The 17,843-nt window shown below is 58.3% G+C and overlaps 3 protein-coding genes across 3 annotated transcripts; all 3 read left to right on the plus strand.

The window, feature by feature from the left end:
* Nucleotides 1–1,623: 1,623 nt before the first annotated feature.
* On the plus strand, nucleotides 1,624–9,379 carry BJ171DRAFT_423045 (uncharacterized protein; the record flags this gene model as incomplete). The annotated part of the gene is made up of 14 exons (XM_053107577.1): nucleotides 1,624–2,130; nucleotides 2,182–2,347; nucleotides 2,683–3,021; nucleotides 3,235–4,105; nucleotides 4,175–4,395; nucleotides 4,759–5,368; nucleotides 5,444–6,018; nucleotides 6,481–6,845; nucleotides 6,885–7,020; nucleotides 7,072–7,574; nucleotides 7,635–7,756; nucleotides 8,120–8,228; nucleotides 8,440–8,893; nucleotides 9,030–9,379. Coding segments are annotated over 14 exons (5,328 nt in total), but the record flags the coding sequence as incomplete, so codon positions are not given.
* Nucleotides 9,380–10,329: 950 nt separating this feature from the next.
* BJ171DRAFT_500758 (uncharacterized protein) lies at nucleotides 10,330–12,781 on the plus strand. Its single transcript, XM_053110605.1, has 4 exons — nucleotides 10,330–10,864; nucleotides 10,992–11,458; nucleotides 11,655–12,247; nucleotides 12,419–12,781. Exons 1-4 carry the CDS (start codon nucleotides 10,497–10,499, stop codon nucleotides 12,515–12,517), a joined length of 1,527 nt encoding a protein of 508 aa, XP_052967632.1. The 5' UTR covers nucleotides 10,330–10,496; the 3' UTR covers nucleotides 12,518–12,781.
* A 123-nt stretch (nucleotides 12,782–12,904) lies between these two features.
* Nucleotides 12,905–17,645, plus strand: BJ171DRAFT_500760 (uncharacterized protein). Its single transcript, XM_053110606.1, has 6 exons — nucleotides 12,905–13,437; nucleotides 13,567–14,453; nucleotides 14,561–14,795; nucleotides 14,975–15,207; nucleotides 15,356–17,305; nucleotides 17,438–17,645. The coding sequence occupies exons 1-6, from the start codon at nucleotides 13,120–13,122 to the stop codon at nucleotides 17,589–17,591; spliced, it is 3,777 nt and encodes a 1,258-aa protein (XP_052967633.1). The 5' UTR covers nucleotides 12,905–13,119; the 3' UTR covers nucleotides 17,592–17,645.
* Nucleotides 17,646–17,843: the final 198 nt, after the last annotated feature.

Raw genomic sequence — 17,843 nt, forward strand, 5'->3', positions numbered from 1 at the left:
CCATTCACTGTGTTGCGAGGCCTCTCGATAGAATCACACAGCACCCGTCTGAAGCCGCGCGCTGCTCCGCCCTCGTCTCGGCTCGTTCAGTCGGCTCGTTCAGTCGCCAGAATCCGGCAGCTTCCCTCGCATTGTTGTCGGGCTGCCTCGGTCTCCAACCATCCTTCCTACACGTACATCGGTCGGCAGTAGGCTCCTGCCCAACTACCGCTTCCAAACGGAGCCTCCACCGTTCTGCGGCCGCTGCCCATCCCTCTTATGGACTGCAGACCTCCGCCCGTCCGTCTCGAAGATCTAGCCCAGTCCACTCCCAAAGCCAAGTCGTTGCCCGATAGGGACGCATCCGCTGCTTCAGGACGTCTTCTCTTGACTCCGGCCTCTGGCTCAAGGTAGCGTTGCATTTCGCCCTGCTGTTGGCTGTCAGCCATCCGCAGCATCCGCCGGCCCTCTGACGTGCAGTGGCCGCTCCGTCGCATTACATCGCATGGTCCTGTCTCGCGCTCGCCTTATTTCGTGCGGCTGTCGCCATCGGCTTTGTGTCGTCGGTCCTCTGCGTCTGGCCGCTTCTTCTCCTTGGCTCTTTCATCCTGCGCGGCTGTGGGCATCCGTCTCTCCGAGAGCCCGCTCTGGATGACCTTCATACTGATTGCCCATGCTCCCGACACCCAATAATCCCCGCGACCCGTCCTCTCTCGACCAAAGAGCTCCAAAGCGGAAGGGTGTCTCGCAAGAAACCCCAACAAGAATATCTAAAAGGTCGGGAAACAGGCTTCTGCCGCCTGTTCGCAATAAATGCGACGGAGGGTGTTGCTGCTGCTGCTGCTGGTGATGGTGATATGGTGGTGTGGATAGCGATGGTGATGGTGGCTATGGTAGTGGTAGTGGTAGTGGTGCTGGTTCGACTCTGGACTGCCTCTGCTTGTTGCGGGACGCTGCTGCTTGGCTTCGTCCCCAAGCAACGCAGCATCCTATCGCCTGCTTCAGAGCAGAGCATTGGAAAGGACACCGGCCCTGCGTACTGGCTCCTCCAGACCAGGCCGTCTCGATCTGTTGCTTCGGGCAGGTCTGCGGCGCATTCGAAATCGCCCGTCTGCTGTCCCTCCTCTGAGACTCGGGCTCGCCCTGAACTGTGTTGGCTGCGGCCAGAGCCCAAGCACTCCAAGCATCGTTCGGGTGCTGGATGAGGGTTTCTTGGGCACTATCCAAGCACAATCCGAACGGCCCGAGGACATCCGGCTCGAGCAGTGGCCGTCAGCATCCAGCGCCTTGTGGTCGCTGCTGTCAAGACCAGAATTCTCTATCCTTGGGGCTAATCCATCTCTCTTCTCATTGCTCCCTCCTGCTGTGCTTCCCGCTCTGACGGCTGGCCCGCTCGCTGCCGCCATCCCGCCATCGCTCGTCGTTTTCGCCGCTCCCTGCCCCTGACCCCGGCCATCCCTCAATACCCCGCCGGCCTCCCATCGTTTCCCACCGACATCCTTCCCCGCCCGATCTCGCAATCGCCTTGTCGCCTGCAGAATCAGGAAGCTTGCCCCTGATTCCGACCCGATTCTGCTCCCATCGCATCCGTCGCATCCGACTACCCCTCAATTCACCCCAGAGCCCAGCCGGTTCCGTCCAACCAGCCCCGGCTCCAAGCCCCCCAGGCGCCTCCGCTCTGTGCTCTCTCCGTCCACGAGCCACATGCAACCCTCATCTCCCGGATCGCCGAGGTCAAAGGCAGATCGCCTGCTGGCTGCTGGAGACGCTGCGGCCGCTCGCCGCGAGCGAGATCCCTCAGGCCCAGAGTCCCAGACCCACTCGCGCAAGTCCTCCAAGACTCCCACAAAAAAATCCGCCGACAATACACCTCGCTCCAGCCGCTCGCCCCGGACCAAGAAGCACCAGCGATCGCCCTCCGAGGACGAAGACCTCCAGTGGGCTTCGAACCTCTCGGCCTCCTTCGCCCCGACAGCGGGTGCGCAGGCCGATCCTGGAAGCGACGCCAATGACGATCGCGGTCCAAGCCAAAAGGATCCCGAGCCCGCTCGTCCAGAGCTCAGCCATCCCGCTCGCCGTCTGGCTGCTGCCCTGGCCGACAGCGGCTTCGATGAGTCCCAGCTCAGCGCCATCCTCGAGGGCTCTGGCCTGGTTGGCCGCCTCGAGTTCTCAAACCCACTCGCAGGACGCCGTGGTGGGCAGATGAATTCGGAGCTTGCTTCGATGTTGGAGGTTTTGAAGCGCCGCCCGAACCCGACCATGATCATCGGGACTCTGCAGGAGCTCGCTGAGATGCTCAGCATGGCCACTGGTAAGCGTCGTGGAGCGCTGCGCTCGAGTGACTGGTTTCCTGTCGATCGGCAACGTCGTTGGCCGAACCGAGTGCTTGTCGCAGCTCCGATGGCCGTGGTTCATGATATGGCCTCACGCTATCAGCGTCGGTGTGCGAATGTTGTGGACTGCTCGCCGCAATCCGCGACACGTATCGCTATCCATGGCTTATTCCTGTTCTACGGCTCCACTGTTCTACTGTGCCGTTCGTGTCGGCTCGCTCTCGGACTCATCCCGAAGAGGAAACCTTTGGCGGCTACGGTGTCACAGGTCGCATGAGCGGATTCCAGACCGAGGCGTTCGTCAAGGCATTCCTCGACATCCTGCAAAACCCCATCATCATCGACGAAGACCTGATGGACTTTGGTGGAGCCGAGATTGGACTGCAGCTTGACTTTGGTGCTGGTAACAGCGTACCCGATCTCATCTTGCTGACCTGCCGTTGTCTCAGCAACCTCATCGAGGCCCTTCCCTCGAGTACCATCCACATCCTGCATCACGGCGGCGTCAAGATCCTGGTCAGCAAGCTCATGGAAGTCGAGTTTATCGATCTGGCTGAGCAAGTCCTCAGCGTACTGGAAAAAGTCAGCGTCGACTACCCGAGCCCGATCATCCAGGCCAACGGACTCTGTGCCGTGCTGCAGTACATTGATTTCTTCAACATCCATGTGCAGCGGACAGCTGTCACGATCGCAGCCAACGCCTGCCGCGGTCTCTCGTCCACGACACGGCCAAGGCTACTCCCGTCCGGTAAGGATCGGGGACAAGCGGGGTGTGAGTGTTTGGTCCGAGCTGGGCTAGTGCGCACAGGCCCCGATTGCCCTGGGCGCGACAACCCCAGCCCGGCCTGCATTGACATTGGAGAGTGCAATTGTCTTACTGACAGCATTGGTGCCCTTGTCCCGCAAACAGACGCCAGCAGAGAGCCCTCGACCCCCGACCAAATCTACAGCATGATTCGCGACGTCATGCCCATCGTCGAGCGCCTTCTCGCCTACAGCGACCACAAGCTCGTCGAACAAGTTGCCAAGATGCTTGGCCGGATCGTTGACTGGTGCTGGAGACAGGGAGACAAGCTCGAAGGCTTGGTCTCCTCGACCCTGCTCAAAGTGCTTGTTGACCTTGTCATCTCCATGGCGGCTTCTGAGCACTCCAACTCGACCGTGATCACGCAGTTGCTCAAGATCATGTCCACCATCGCCAAAGGAAGCCCACGACTTGGCATGGAGCTGTTGTCGACCCACCCGGCAGTGCCGATGATTGAAATTCTTCTTGTTGGTGATGGGACGCGAGCCAACGGTGTCCCGATCCAGGAATCGGAGAAGCTCGCCTCGAACGTCATGAAGACTGTCATCGGTAGACCTGTCGAGCAGCTACTCCAGCTCCTGGTCCTCGCCTCCGATCTGCTGCCCAATCTGCCCTCCGATGGCTTGTTTCAGATGAGCGCGTCGGCTCGCTCAGAAGGCGAGGCAGAAGAGTCTGCTCTTTTGCCGATCCTGGCCGATAGCTCAACTCCCAAAAGGCTCGTGGGGGCCGCTTCCATTGGAGCCGACCAACAGCGCCGCCTGCTCCTGCAAGAACAGCCCTTGGTGCTCGAGCCGTATCTCTCCGGGCTCGTTCCGGTGCTTATGGAGGTTTTCGGCGCCACCATGAACGCAGGACTCCGGCGCCACGCTGTCGAATGCATCGTCAAAAGCGTCTGGTTCACCAATCCTGCACGCCTCGGCGCTCTGCTCATCAAGATCCCAGGATTTGGCAAGTTTGTCAGTGAGCTCATCGGCCTCAAGGAGCACGCGTTCCCTGACCTGGACCCTGACCTGGACCTGCCCCAATCGGATATTGCTGGCGCTTCGTCCAAGGAGAGACGTGACGCTCTTTTGCTGGTGGTCTCAGGCGTCCAAATCATGGAGATTGTGTCGCTTCGGGGCGCCAAGAGCTTCGAGGCGCTTTTTATTCGCGAGGGCGCCGTCATCGAGATTGAGAAGCTGCTGTCGCTTGCCCGTACGGCCCGAGACCGCGCACACAAGCTGACCGTGAGAACTGGCGACGACCACCCTTCCCGCACCACCAGTCTTCCGTCTGTGGGTCTGTTCACCCGCACCAATCCCTCGTTTGCCCAGCGGGCACACAATGCCCCCGAAGCCACAACGACCGCTGGCTCCTTCGGAGGTTTGGATATACCCGGTCGCAGCTCCGGGCCGTCAAATCCGACCTCGCCAAGATCTCAGCTCCGCGGACGCGACAAAGGCAAAGGACGGCTTACTTCGGATGGATCCCAAGGGAGCCTCGGTCCAGACGACAAGAAGAGCTGCGGGGCTGCTGAAGGCGGCGCCCCCCGTGACCCCGAGTATTCTGCAAGCTCGATGCTGGCGACCATGAAAGGCTTCCTCGAGCGTCTAGGCCGCGACTCATCTGTATCATCCGGTGTTCTGCAGGCCTCGCGGCCAGAACCGACTGAGGTGCCACTCTTCAAACGAGAAGCCGTTGCCTCGTTTAGCGGCGAACGCTACACCGAGCTCGACACATGGGGCTGGATCATCGAGAGATGCCAGGGCCTGATCAAGGCACAGATCAAGGACCGGCCACATGATGTCGCCAACGGAGGCAGTAATTCTGTGCTTGCTCAGGTCCGCGCGATTGCCGAAATCCTGTCGGGTAGCGCCAGAATCTCGAGTGACAAGAGCCCCGCTACTCTCGAGGGCTATCTGCAAACGCTCTGCTCTCTGGCTCAGCTTATTGTCGGCGGAGGCCCCTCTTCGGAGGGCATCGTTGGTTTGACAGCCTTCGAGATCCTGGAGAGCGGTGTCCTCGATGCCCTTTCAAACTTTATGACCTGCCCTGGCCCCGGAGACCTGATCCCTGCCTCTCTACCCGATGCTTCTCTGGCATACAGCGTGCCGCTACGTGAGCGGTTCCGCGGATTCCTCCATGTGTTCATGAATGGACCGGCACCCGGACGGGTGCTCGACAACTACCACGTGCCGCAGTCTTTTGCTCTGTTGGTCAAGCGTCTGCAAGAGACACTGGGGCGCACCGAAAAGTTTGAGCTGGCACTTGCGTTCCCGACCGGAAACGGCGTGCCTTCGTCCTCAAGCTTTGGCGAGGGGTTCCTGGGCTTCTCGGCCTTCCTGAGGGACATGGAGTCAGTACAGCAGCATCAGAGCGGCTCCAATCCCGGCGCTCAGTTGAATCGACAGATCCGGATCAGACTCTCTCCAAAGGAAGATCATCCGCGATCCAAGGACCTTGCCTCGATCGTCGTTAGCGTCCATGCCGTGGCGACGTTCAGGACGATTGAGGAGTATCTGCTTACACGCGTGCTGGTCCAAGAAGACAGTATGGATCTGGGTGTCGTTGGTTCAAGGCTTGCGCGCCGACTCCAAGACGCCGCTGGGCTTCCCCGACAGCTGTCTGGCCAGCCCTCGATAAATCCGAGTGCCAAAGCTGGCACGGCTGCTCCCGAGCGAGTCTCAGGAGCCTTGGAGACAACCTCAGCCAAGACCAAAGGGCTGCTGCAGACCGAAATGGCATCGGAAGAAGACAGCGAAATGGATCAGAGTTTCCGAGAGTACGCCGAACGAATGCTGATCGATGGAGAGGACGAAGATGACGAGGATGAAGATGAAAACGGATTTGGGGACGACGACGACGACGAGGAGGAGGAGGAGGACGAAGTCGACGCCAGTGGGCTCTTTGGACGCGAGGTACGTGGGACTCTGAATGGGAACCCGAGGGAGTGTGATGCATTTGACGAGCTGAGCCGATGATATGCATGACCATCCATCACTGCCATTGGTGCTGGTGCTGGTGCTGGTGCTGGTGCATGGCAATGCCTCCTCTTGTCGTCCTCTGGATATTCCAGCGACATGTGTCTCTATGTTCATGGGTCGGCTGGATTCTGAACTGATCGCCATCCCTTGCCTCCTTCCAACCTCGCTGTACTGAATTAGGAGCTCCGGGTCAGCAGCATTATCCTCGGTGGTCGACAGCGCTCGCCTGGCAAGTCGACCTCGGATGCATCAAACCAGCCTGGATTTGAGTCTGCCGCAAGCTCCCAAGAAGATCCCGATCGCCGCGATAGCGTCCTGGACAGCGCCGTTACCATGGTCGGAGCCAGCCAAAGCCCTACCTCGGCTGCCACATGCGAACAAGCCGGATTGATTGCCTCAGATAAGCAGCCCATCATGGCCCGAGAAGAGAAGCCGTCGATCGTCTCGACATCAGCTACTAGCGACTCGCGATACTCGTCTTTATCTGTCAGCGTGTCTCCACCCAAGGGCAAATCGGGACCGGAGCCTCGGGCTCCGGCCACGAGCTCGACAGTGGTGCAGAAGCCTGGTCTGGAATTCAGCCTCGGCGAACAAGTCCTCAGCAACGACTCGACTGTCTTTGGCGCACTATATTCGTACGAGTCCAAGAGACGCTCTGGCGATGGCGTCCCGGCGACCCCCATCAACGTCTGGAGCCAAACCTACACAATCGAATACACAAGAGTATCCCGCGGAGAGCCTGCTCGGCCAAGTATCTCGCATGGAGTCAACCCTGCCTCGCCTCCCCAGCTTGCCAAGATGGAGTCGCAGATGTCGATCAAGCTGCCGTTCCACACGGAAGTACCAGAGAGCATCGCTGCCCTTGATATTCCAAGCCGAATTCTGAAGCTGATGCGCATTTTGCACGGCCTCAACACACGGTGGGAAGAAGTTTATGAAAGTGCGGCATTGCAGGGACGAGCTGGCGGTGTCCCTGCGGTGGAGTCCGCAGAGGATGCCGAGGCGATGGCCATCCATACGCTGCCAGCAAGCGCCTTCATAAGCAACAAGCTTGCCGCCAAGGTCAACCGGCAACTCGACGAACCGCTGATCGTGGCCTCCAAGGTGCTGCCCAGCTGGTGTGAGTCGATGGTGCGCGACTTTGGTTTCTTGTTTCCCTTCAAGACGCGGCTGGTCTTTTTGCAGAGCACATCGTTTGGACATCCTCGATGTCTGAGCCGCTGGCAGCCCTCCCAAGGCAGCGCAGCCTCGGCCGGGCTTGGCTCACGTGCAGGACACAGCGAAGCCCCCGCCTTTGGCAGGGTCCCGAAGCAAAAGGTCCGCCTGGCCCGTGTGCGCCTTGTGGAGTCCATGATGAAGGTCATGGAGCTATACGGCACGGATCAGTCGTTGCTGGAGATTGAGTTCTTTGACGAAGTTGGCACAGGACTGGGACCAACAATCGAGTTCTATACGCTCACCAGTCGAGAGCTGCAGCGCCTTGGCGGCGTGGCCGTTGCCGACCCGATGCGTTCGTCCTCGTCGGGACGTGGCCAAGTGGGAGTCTTGCTCAAGCCATGGCGCAACTCGAACGTGGTTGCCGATCAAGCGAACGGGTCTGTTTCCGAGTTTGTAGACACCAAACTGGGGCTGTTCCCTGCCCCGATCGACTACAACGCAGTGTCGACTCGAGAAAGGTGAGTGGCAAAGCATCGCCCTGTGAGGATGGGAAGAGAAGCATTCGATGGGGTTGCGACTCGGGATGGTGCTGGGATGCTAGGGGGGGGGTTATCTTTGCGATTGTTTGCGGAGTTGTGGTGGTTCTCTCTGTGCCACTCTCTCTCTGTTCCTCAGTTTGGTCACGCTTGTCTCTGCTGCTGCGTCTGTTGAACTCGATGCTGCGCTATTGATGCGCTCAATCCGCTTTATCGCTATGTCGCTTTCCAATCGCCTGTATTGTTGGTCGCCTCACTGGATCCTAACCGCCCATGCACACACATCTCGCGCACTCTCTTCCATGATCACACTCACACTCGTTCCGGCTACTTACGGCGGAACAGCGAGGCTCTGTTGACGCTGTTTAGGCATCTTGGCACCTTTGTGGCCAAGGCTCTTCTGGACAACCGCATGATCGATCTCCCCCTCAGCCCGATCTTCCTTGAGATGGCTGTTGGCGAGGAGGAAGACGAAGAAAGCGCCTCTGAGCGTGCGTTTGGACACAAGGGCCGCGTCGGTGCGGAGCTGCATCTCGTCAAGGTGAGCTTTCCAGGTCGAGGCGCTGGGATGCTGATGTACTGATGTACTGATGTGCGATGCGAACGGACGATGCAATGGACACGCCTTTACCCACCGCCATGAGATTGGGGACTTGCGGACCAAGGCAGCGGCGACTCACCACCTGCTTGATTCTGCCGCGCAGCACGTCGATACAGCCCTGTATGCGTCCCTGCTGGATCTTCGCAAGTACGCCGAGGCGCGGAAGCGCATTCAGCTGCGCTCAGATGTCAGCGACGAACAAAAGCGCACGATGATATCCCAAGCTCGGGTCCGAGAAGCTCTCCTCAGCGACCTCGGGCTCGACTTTACTCTGCCCGGATACCCCGAGATCGAACTCTGCCCCAGTGGCTCGGCTGTTGCCGTCGATATGGAGAACATAGATGACTACATAGAGCAGGTCGTCGAGTACACGGCCGGCAAGGGCGTCCGACAACAAATCGAAGCGTTCCGCCAGGGCTTTGTGAAGGTGTTCCCGATCACCGATCTACGGGCCTTTACGGTGCAGGAGCTGGGACTGTTGATTGGCGGCGCCGAAAACGAGGACTGGTCCTACGATGGTAAGCTGGCCTGGTCTTCTGGTGGAGATTGGCAAAGGACAACCTATTGCACAAGTCATGGGATGATAGCTGTTTCGCGGCCGGAGCTGACCTGTCCTCCCCCCCCCGTTGCGACCCATACTGCATGACCATTCAGCCATCTACGATGCACTCAAGGCAGACCACGGCTACTCGAAAGAGTCCAAGACCATCGCGCACTTGTGCCAGATCATGAGCGAGTACTCCCTGGCCGAAAGGCGCGAGTTTATGCAATTTGTAACGGGATCGCCCAAGCTGCCGGTTGGTGGATTCAAGGCGCTGAGCCCACCGCTGACAGTGGTGCGCAAAACCGTCGAAGAGCACGACAGGCAGCCGGACGACTATCTTCCGAGCGTCATGACGTGCGTCAACTACCTCAAGGTCCCAGACTACACAAGCAAGAGCGTGATGAAGAGCCGCTTCGAGGTCGCTGTGAAGGAAGGACAGGGCTGCTTCCACTTGTCCTGAGCAAACGAAGCATCCCCAGCCGGCTGCTCGGGTGTGAGGGAAGGAGCTATTTTCAATGAAGAACACTGTCATTGATATCGATGCGCCCTCTCTGGGCCTCCAACTCGCGGGAGGGAGACCGGCGTATTGTGAGCTCGACGGAATGAGTGATTGTTCGGTCTGTTGCCACGGGAGAATCGTGACAGAATTCAGAACGGGCGCGCTGGATCCCACAGACTCACTCTGAGATGCCACTTGCTGTCGAGCTCTTGCTGTTGAACGCTCGCTGTTGTGCTCTCGCTTGCTTGCTGTCCATCCAACGGTTGATTGTGTCTGCCGCGCCGCTTTCCTGTTTGTTCGTGCTCTGTGTTCTGTCCACCCATCCGGCTCAGTCCTGTATGGATGATTTGACTCGCCACTTGCCCGCCCCGCTTGCCTGCTTCGGCTGCCATGTTAAATCGCAGCCGCGGGCTGTCGGCTCCATCATCCACCATGGATATCTGACGATCCCCCCCCCAGAGCCTTCGCTGCTCTGCGCTTCTCGGCACTCCTGTTTTCGACGGATACGACTGGTCTGGTCGGCAGTCCTCTTGGGAAGCTTCGTTCTTTGTGCCCGTGCTCCAGCCAACCACTGTTGCACGACCTTGCTTCCACTTATGCGCCTCAATCCCGCCTTGGACAAGTCGTGCGTCGATCAACGGCGGCTGTATCGCCTCGGTGGCCAGGCACACGCTCCTCCTCCTTGATGGACGACCTCCATGGGAATGGGGCAGTCGATCGGATACCCCCGGTCCTTGCTCCGGCGTGTTAACCCACAAGCAACCCCACCCTGTCTTCTTTTCTGCTGATGGATGCGTTTTTCGCTCGCGTCGTTGTGGCATGGCCTCCGTGGCAACGGCTCAAGCAATCGTGCCGACATAAAACACCTTCCTGCCGCTCCAGCCCGCCTTCCTGTCTGCCTTCCTGCTTCCCCCTCACCGAACGTCCGGCCAACGGCTTTGTCTGCTATCCCCTACGCTTCTGTCCCTCATTCGAGCTTACCCATCCCTCTGCTCCTCATCGTTCTGCTCCATTCCCGTCCGGCCTGGTCTTGGTCGCTTTGGCTTTTTGCTTTCCGCTGTCCCCCAATATCGCCACGATGGCCAACAGCCCCATCCCAATCAACCCAAATAACGTCCAGTGGTTCGTCCAGCACAGCTCAACGCACCATGTCCCCAGATGCCTGCCGCCTGGGTCCCCGTCGAGCATCGTTGGGTCCTTGGGCGATGTGTTCAGAGCAACCAACCGCTGCGACTGCTTCCCAGCCACAGCAACGGCTGAGAGTACCTGCCAGTATTACGGTACCCAGCCTGGCGACAACAATGTCTATTCGTACAGCTGTGGGGCCGACCCTACCTGCACCCAAGAGTGTACACTCATCGGGGCCTATCCAACCGGCAACTTTGACCCGTGCACCAGCGGCAAGGCAACGGGCAATCTGACAACGAAGAGCGTCGAGGACACCTCGTGAGTAACCGCGGCGCATGCACGGCCGCCAGTCTCGATCCTGTTGATCTCCTCGCTTTGGACGCTATCGGCAACCACTGATGCGCCACCTGTCCAACACATGTCGTTGCTGCCCTCTCCTCCGCAGTACATGGGACCCCGACTTCAAGACGCCGTACTTTTACTACTATCTCGAATCGATAAACGACGCAAGTTGCTCAGTCGTGAGCTCGGCGGTCCGAATCCCCCTATATCCAAAGTGCACCTATCTCACCGGCTCCACCTACGCCATCACCCTCCTCCACTCTGCCACCCAAATGATTGATCGATACGCTTGCAGCGACCCCAACTGCAATTCCTGCCAGCTGGTTTATACCGATACTATTTCCAGCTGCCACATCTACGCCGCCGGAACGGGCTCCTTCTATACGAAATATCTCACAGGATCGATCGTCAAAGACCCTGCCCTGGTGCTGCCCACTGTCTTCCCGAACCAAACGGCTCCGAGCGACTTCCCACCCACGCCAGTATCGACATATCAGCCCCCACCGGCACCAGGGCCTCAGGCGGGCTTGACCAGCGGAGCGGTCGCTGGCATTGCTGTCGGTGTAGTTGGTAAGTACAGCCCACCTCATGCGAACTGCCCAGCTCCCGTGATCAGTCCAATCGATATATCGGCGTGATAACCTGGAGCATGTTAGCTGTCCTGATTCACTCGCTGGTCCCATCTATCCATTTGTGTGTCTCGTCTCTTCATGTGCTAACCCATTCCACTATCTCATGGTGTCTCTGCATCGTGTTGCTCGCTCAGCCGTCATTGCATCCGTGGCCGCAGTGCTGTTCATCAGGCTCCGCAAGCGTACCAAGCACCACCGAACCAGCATCTGTGTCGAGGACTTTGATCAGCCCCCTCCTGAGTATTCCCAAGTCATGAATTCGCACCTCAGCCTCAACCCAGCCTCCAACACAAGTGGTGTCAGCATCGAAACGCCTTCCGGATCAGAGCATCCCTCATATCAGATCGTCCCCACCGCTTCCAATCCAGGCTCGCCTTTCTCGCACACTCACCTGATGGTCAAGCAGCCGCTCCCGGCCCAGGACTATATTGGCGATCATGCACACGACAACTCAAGCGTCTCTCGCCACAGTTACTCGGCTGGCACCGACGAAAAGTCGCACCTTGGTAGCTTCCGGCCAGACAGCACCGAGCCAACCTCTACGAGTCATTCACATGGTCAGAGTCAAACGGGGCGGTCTGAGCTCCTAAGCAGTCGCTCGAGCGACAGTCGAGCTCGACGATATGTGGCCATTGCCTCGGTGGATCCTAAGGGACCCTCGGATCTCCATTTGCGTCTGGGAGACGTTGTCTCGCTGAAATCCGAGTTCCAAAACGGCACTGCTGAGGTGAGCCCTGCGACTTGCCGCCCCCCTTCCTGCTCTCCTCATTCATGAACGAGAACGCTTCCAATCGCCGACGCTTGTAGCACACCGTCGCCTACTTTCGATACTAATGACATGGCTCGGCGCCTCTCCATCTCCACCCGCACGTCGATTGGTCTGCGGCTGTCCAACCAGGCGTTCAATCAAGCCACTGGCATGACCGGACTTGTGTCCTCGACCAGCGTTGTGATGCTCAGCGAAGGCATTGAGCCTGAGAGTCAGTCGCAGCATTAGACTGATCGTGTCGACGCCAACATATTGCACCGCCCTAGCTTCGAGTTCCTCTGCCTCCGCCTTGGTCCTTTCCGCAGAGTCGGACAAAGGTCGCTCTCCGTCGATTGATGGCAAACCGATCCTTGGATGCAGATCCATTGGGGTTGGTTTGCCGCACCACCTGCTGCATCGTGAATTTTTGTCGTTTCCGCGACGCCTTGATCAATGAACGAGGACACACTGTCGTAGAGTACGCTTCTACTTCTTCAATATATGGATTCTAATGTGTACAAGAAAGCGTCCTGAACAACAATGTTGGCACCGCCAGGGTCCCAATCCCGGCCCTGTGCGGATCTGGGGAGTGATTGGCGCCGTGATGGTGAAAAGCCCGCTTCGTCTCCGTGGGCCGGCACGTCCTTGCCTCCTCGCCCTCCTGGAGCACGAATTGGCAGCGGCAGTTCTTGTCCCAACTCTCTGCGGTCAAGTTCATTCCAGCTCTGTCCCGCCCCATTCTCCTCTGTTCAGATTTGCCGACCTCTCCCTCCGCACCCACACGCCCTATCGCTTTGGCAACCGAAGTTGCCCACCGCTTCCGAGAGCCGATCCGTGTGAACGCGAAGACCATGACCAGCACAGCAATGCCGGCGCCACTGGACCAAATCATGCATCATCTTCCGTCGATCGCCTTGAGCGCGATCACCGCCGTGGTCGCTGTCGCTGTGAGCCAGGCTTTGAGATCATACGACGCCTGGGGTTTCGTGGTCGTCGGCCTTGCGGCGATCGCGGCTGGCACAACAGGAGCCTTTGCCTGGTACTGCTGGTCAATGAAGCAGCAGCAGTTGACGACGAAACAGAGAAAAGCGAAGGAGTTTCTGGAGACCCTCCATCTCGACTCGTACTGGACAAAGTTCCTCGACAAGGGCTGGGACAGTATGGAGCTGGTGAGGCCGGACGCGGAGTGAGAGCCCGTCGTCGCGCCGGCTGGGATGAGCGTCTGGTTGATGCATGCACGGAATGATGAGCATCGCCATACTGTCGTCCTCACGCTCTCCCACATGCGTCCCGAACAGATCCTCGCAATGGACGATCTTGCCCTTCAAGATGTGGGGCTTCAGTTTGGCCACATCTCCAAGTTCCATCGGGCAGCCTCAAAGGCAAAGTCTGAGCTTTTTGACAATGCGGCCGAGCCGACCCTCCCGGCACCGAGTCCATCGGACCAGATCGAGGTCTACAGCGCACCGAAGCAGCCGTGTCCTATCAGTGTTCCTGCCATCGCCGCTCCGTCAGAGAAGGAGATGTCCGCCGAGCCCAGTTCCAGGCCCGAGCCTCCACCGCCTGTTTCGCAGCGGTCTTCGCTCAAACGGCATGGCATTCATCCTCCTTTTCTCGCGGCGCCTGTAGCCACACCAGTCATCAATGTGATGGGTCCGGCGGACGTCCTGGCGGTACCGGGCGAGACGGCGGCGGGTGGGGCCCAGTTTCCAAGGGTGGCCCTCTCTCCGAGCGTCGCCACTCTTGTTGCAGGCAGCAACATAGAGATCACAAGTCCGAAAGAGCAATACTCCGACGCCGAGCCCAGCATCGACAATCAAGATGCAGCAGCAGTATTCAAGGCGGATGGCTTGACGCCTTTGTCGCTTGATTTGACGGCCGATGCTCTGGTGAGCCAATTGAAAAGCGGGCCTCAGCCAGACTCTGCGGTCCAAGTCTCGCCAAGTCAAGGAAACCCGTGCTCCCCTCCTCCGATGTCGATATCCAACTCGGAGCGCAGTTTGGACACAATCAAGGACGGCAGCAACCAAGTTAGTGGTGCGAACGAGTGCCAACGGGAGGGAGACACCGCCGATCCAGTCGTATCTCAAGAGCATGTGCTGGATGCGACGAAGCAGATCCGGGACCTCGAGGTCGCCGACTGGCGATGTGCGAACCAGGTGTGCGACCATGACTTTTTCATGAGGTACGTTCCGATTTCAGCAAGAATCGCTGCTGTTCCGTTTGGGCAGGATGGGGCGAGAGAGTTGTGCAGAGCTTAACCGACGGCTGCCACTGATGGAACATGATCAGCTATCGAGTCCGGAACGACAAGGAATCTGTGCGTGCGCTCTATTGTGCCATGATGGCCAAGCCCCACAGCTACCACATCTACTTTGACGAGCTGTGTCTAAACAATGGACAAGACTGGGAAATCGGATTCATCAACGGACTCAAGCGATCCAAAGTCATCTTGCTCTTCGTGTCCGAGGGAGGGCTGGAGCGGATGAAGCTGGCCCACGAGCAGCCCGATAACTTGTTGCTGGAGGTGAGACTGGGCGAGGCTGGAAGGCCATTCGCCTATCGAGTGAGGCGGCATCTAGCTGATGTCTCAAGTGGCGTCAGGGAGGTTCCGCACAAGGCCTCTCTATTGGGTCTTTGACTAACAATGCGGCCGATGCCGTTGCTCGTCGACGTGTGCTGGTCGGACCTGCATTAATGTCACAGTGGGAGCTTTCTCTCGATCTCGAAAACGCGATTGTCCAGCCGATCCTCATCGACCAGATCGTTCAGATCGACGACGAGACCTACTCCAAGCCGTTCTTCCCTCTTCTCAGCGAGTTTCCCGACAAGATGCCGATCCATCCGCGCAGCTCCAGGAAAAAAACGATTCGGAGAATTCTCGAGGACTTGATGAAGAAACAGGCCGTGAAACTGTCGTACTCTGGTGGTGCTCGTCAGTGAGTATCAGGTTCTCGCTCAGCCGGTTTTGTTGCTGGGAATGTTTTTCGTCGATCGGAAGAGAGATCCTTCGACATTGTGGGCATAGAATTCGCCAACAAGTCACTGGAAACGACAGATGCACTGACACTCTGCGCCTTGCCCAAGACTGGTGTCGTCTGTGTTGGAGCTGCGTGCCAAACTACAGCATGCTTGTGAATCCAAGACGACTGAAAAGCCAGCGATACAGAGCTTGATGTTGACGGCCAAAGAAGAAACCCAACTCCTCTCGCTCCTGCGACCCTTTCACCAAACTGCCGAGCTCCAGGCCCAGCGCGAGCTATACGCCAAAGACACGCGGCTGTGGCTATGTGAAGAGGTCATGGAGTGGGTCGAGAAGGGACAGGGCTTGCTCTGGTGGATCATGGGCGAAAGTGGCATTGGCAAGTCCGTGTTCAGTTCGCTGTTGATTCACGAGCTCAAGGCACGCGGCCAGCTGGCAGGGTATTACTTCTGCAAGGGCAACCACGAAGAGCGAAGCAGAGTCCGCAATCTGATCCAGACCCTGGTCTTTCAAATGGCCTTGTGGAATGCCGCATTTGGGCGACAGATCCTGTCGAGCGGATGGAGTCTGTCGGGGATGGAATGCTTGAACTCGGCCGATCTGTTCGGCTGCTTGATTACCGGCTCACTCAGACAGCTCAGAAAGAATGGACAGAAGGACAAACTCAAAGGTGTCTTTGTGATCGATGGGCTGGACGAGTGTCCTGAACGAACGCAACTACTTGACATCTTGACGCGGGACGGCGCAGAGGCATCGCTGTCGGGGCTCAAGTTTTTGCTGACAGCCCGGTCGGATACGGGCATCCAGGGTGCAGTCCCGGCAACGGCACAAACCGTCCTGGATCCACGATCAAGCAGGAATAGAGAAGACGCCATGATCTACATCGTCAGGCAGCTCAAGAGCCATGTTGATCAAGCGGACATCAGCGCCGTGGCTCAGCAGATGCTGGAGCAGTCCAAGGGCAATTTCATGTGGATCCGGCTGGCAACAGACACTCTTCTAAAACAAGACGAGTCCCAGAAGAAAGGAGTCAAAGCCAAGATCGGGGCCTTCTTCAAAAACATCCGAGACAAGAGTCCACTGTCCCGAAAAAGGTCATTGCTGGATGATTCTGACCGCGAGCCGCGGATCCGGCTGACCACGGGACACTTGCATCCTTTTCGCAAGCTGGACATTAACCAGCTTTACGGACGGATTTTTGACGCACTCTTTGAGATCCCACGCGACGCCCCAGCGAAGGCACCAGAGCGCGAACAGCTCCAGAGCCTTCTCCGGGTCCTTGGTGCTGCAATGGAACCCATGAGATTGCAGGTGCTCATGGACTTTACCGGCTTGAGCCGGCAAGATAGCAAGAAGTACATTCGGAAGCTCAGCCTGGTGGTTTGTCCGGAGATCTTCCAGAACTGGAATGCCAACGTCGTTGAGTTCAACCACAGGCTTGTGACAGACTTTCTGAGCAATGTTTTCCTGACAGCCAACAAAGAATACAGCCTCGTCAACGGCTACCACGCCCAGATGGCAATCGCGTCGCTCGAGCTGATTCTGAAGCAGCCCAAGCCAGCCAACATCTGCGGACTCAAGAGAAAGCACGACGAGATTGCCGACATTGACGAGCTCGTCGAACGACACATCTCGAGATCAGTCAAGTACAGTTGCATCTACTGGGTTGACCACATTGCGCGCGCAAAGGAGATGAACAAGCTGAACCGAAGCCAGGAAGGCCAAGTGTGTGTGCTGGTGCGTCAGCTTCTTTCATCGCATTTACTCTACTGGATCGAAGTGCTGTCACTCGTGAACGAGCCTACGATGGCGCTGCGAAAGCTCCAGCAACTCAAGAGACTCCTATTGTTCGACTCGGCCCGACAGCCTCTGGCTGCGCTGACGAACAAGGACAGCGTGGTCGATCTTGCAATTCGACAGCTTGTGGTGCACCAGGATGCGATCGCCCAGTTCGCACCCGAGCTCTATGTGGTTCTGGGAAACTGCTTCGTGGAGCATACGGACAGTTGGTCCAGCCCACGTTGTCTGTGCGTCCCATACGCCCTGGATTTGGACTGTCCCCGCGTTAGCGAGATGGTCGAAGAACGCAAGAAACAGAATATGCAGTCAGGATCAGGAAGCTCCGAGGGCCTTGATCCCTGGGGCAGGATCTTTGCCAAGCGACCTGCGCGCTCCAACCAACGAACCGATCAAACGGGGTCATTTATCGCCGAACGAATGCGGCGCGGTGCGCGAATGCCCATGGAATCGGCCATGGAGGAACGCAAGGGAGACGGAGGGGGGTCTCGAGCTGGACGCCCATCGCGCCACCCATGCTGCCCAAACTGCGTGATGCTCTGAGGAATCCGAGAGAATACACCCAAGCGCAGGTTCTTGGAATCTGTGGTGAGAAAACACGAGGATGGGAATCTGGAGAAACCGGGGGGGAAGTTGCCCTCACGTGTGCGCAGACCAGGACCCGGGCCGAACTGGACAACGCGGGGCCCCTTGTGGCGGGGGACCAGAGGGCTGGACCAACCAGCGCGCGGTGCGGTGCGGGACGGTTGCACAGACACTGGCCGGATCCGGACCGCGCGGGGACCGGGGCTCCAA

Source organism: Polychytrium aggregatum (assembly GCF_025602895.1).
Source record: "Polychytrium aggregatum strain JEL109 chromosome Unknown BJ171scaffold_14, whole genome shotgun sequence".
Lineage (NCBI taxonomy): Eukaryota > Fungi > Chytridiomycota > Chytridiomycetes > Polychytriales > Polychytrium > Polychytrium aggregatum.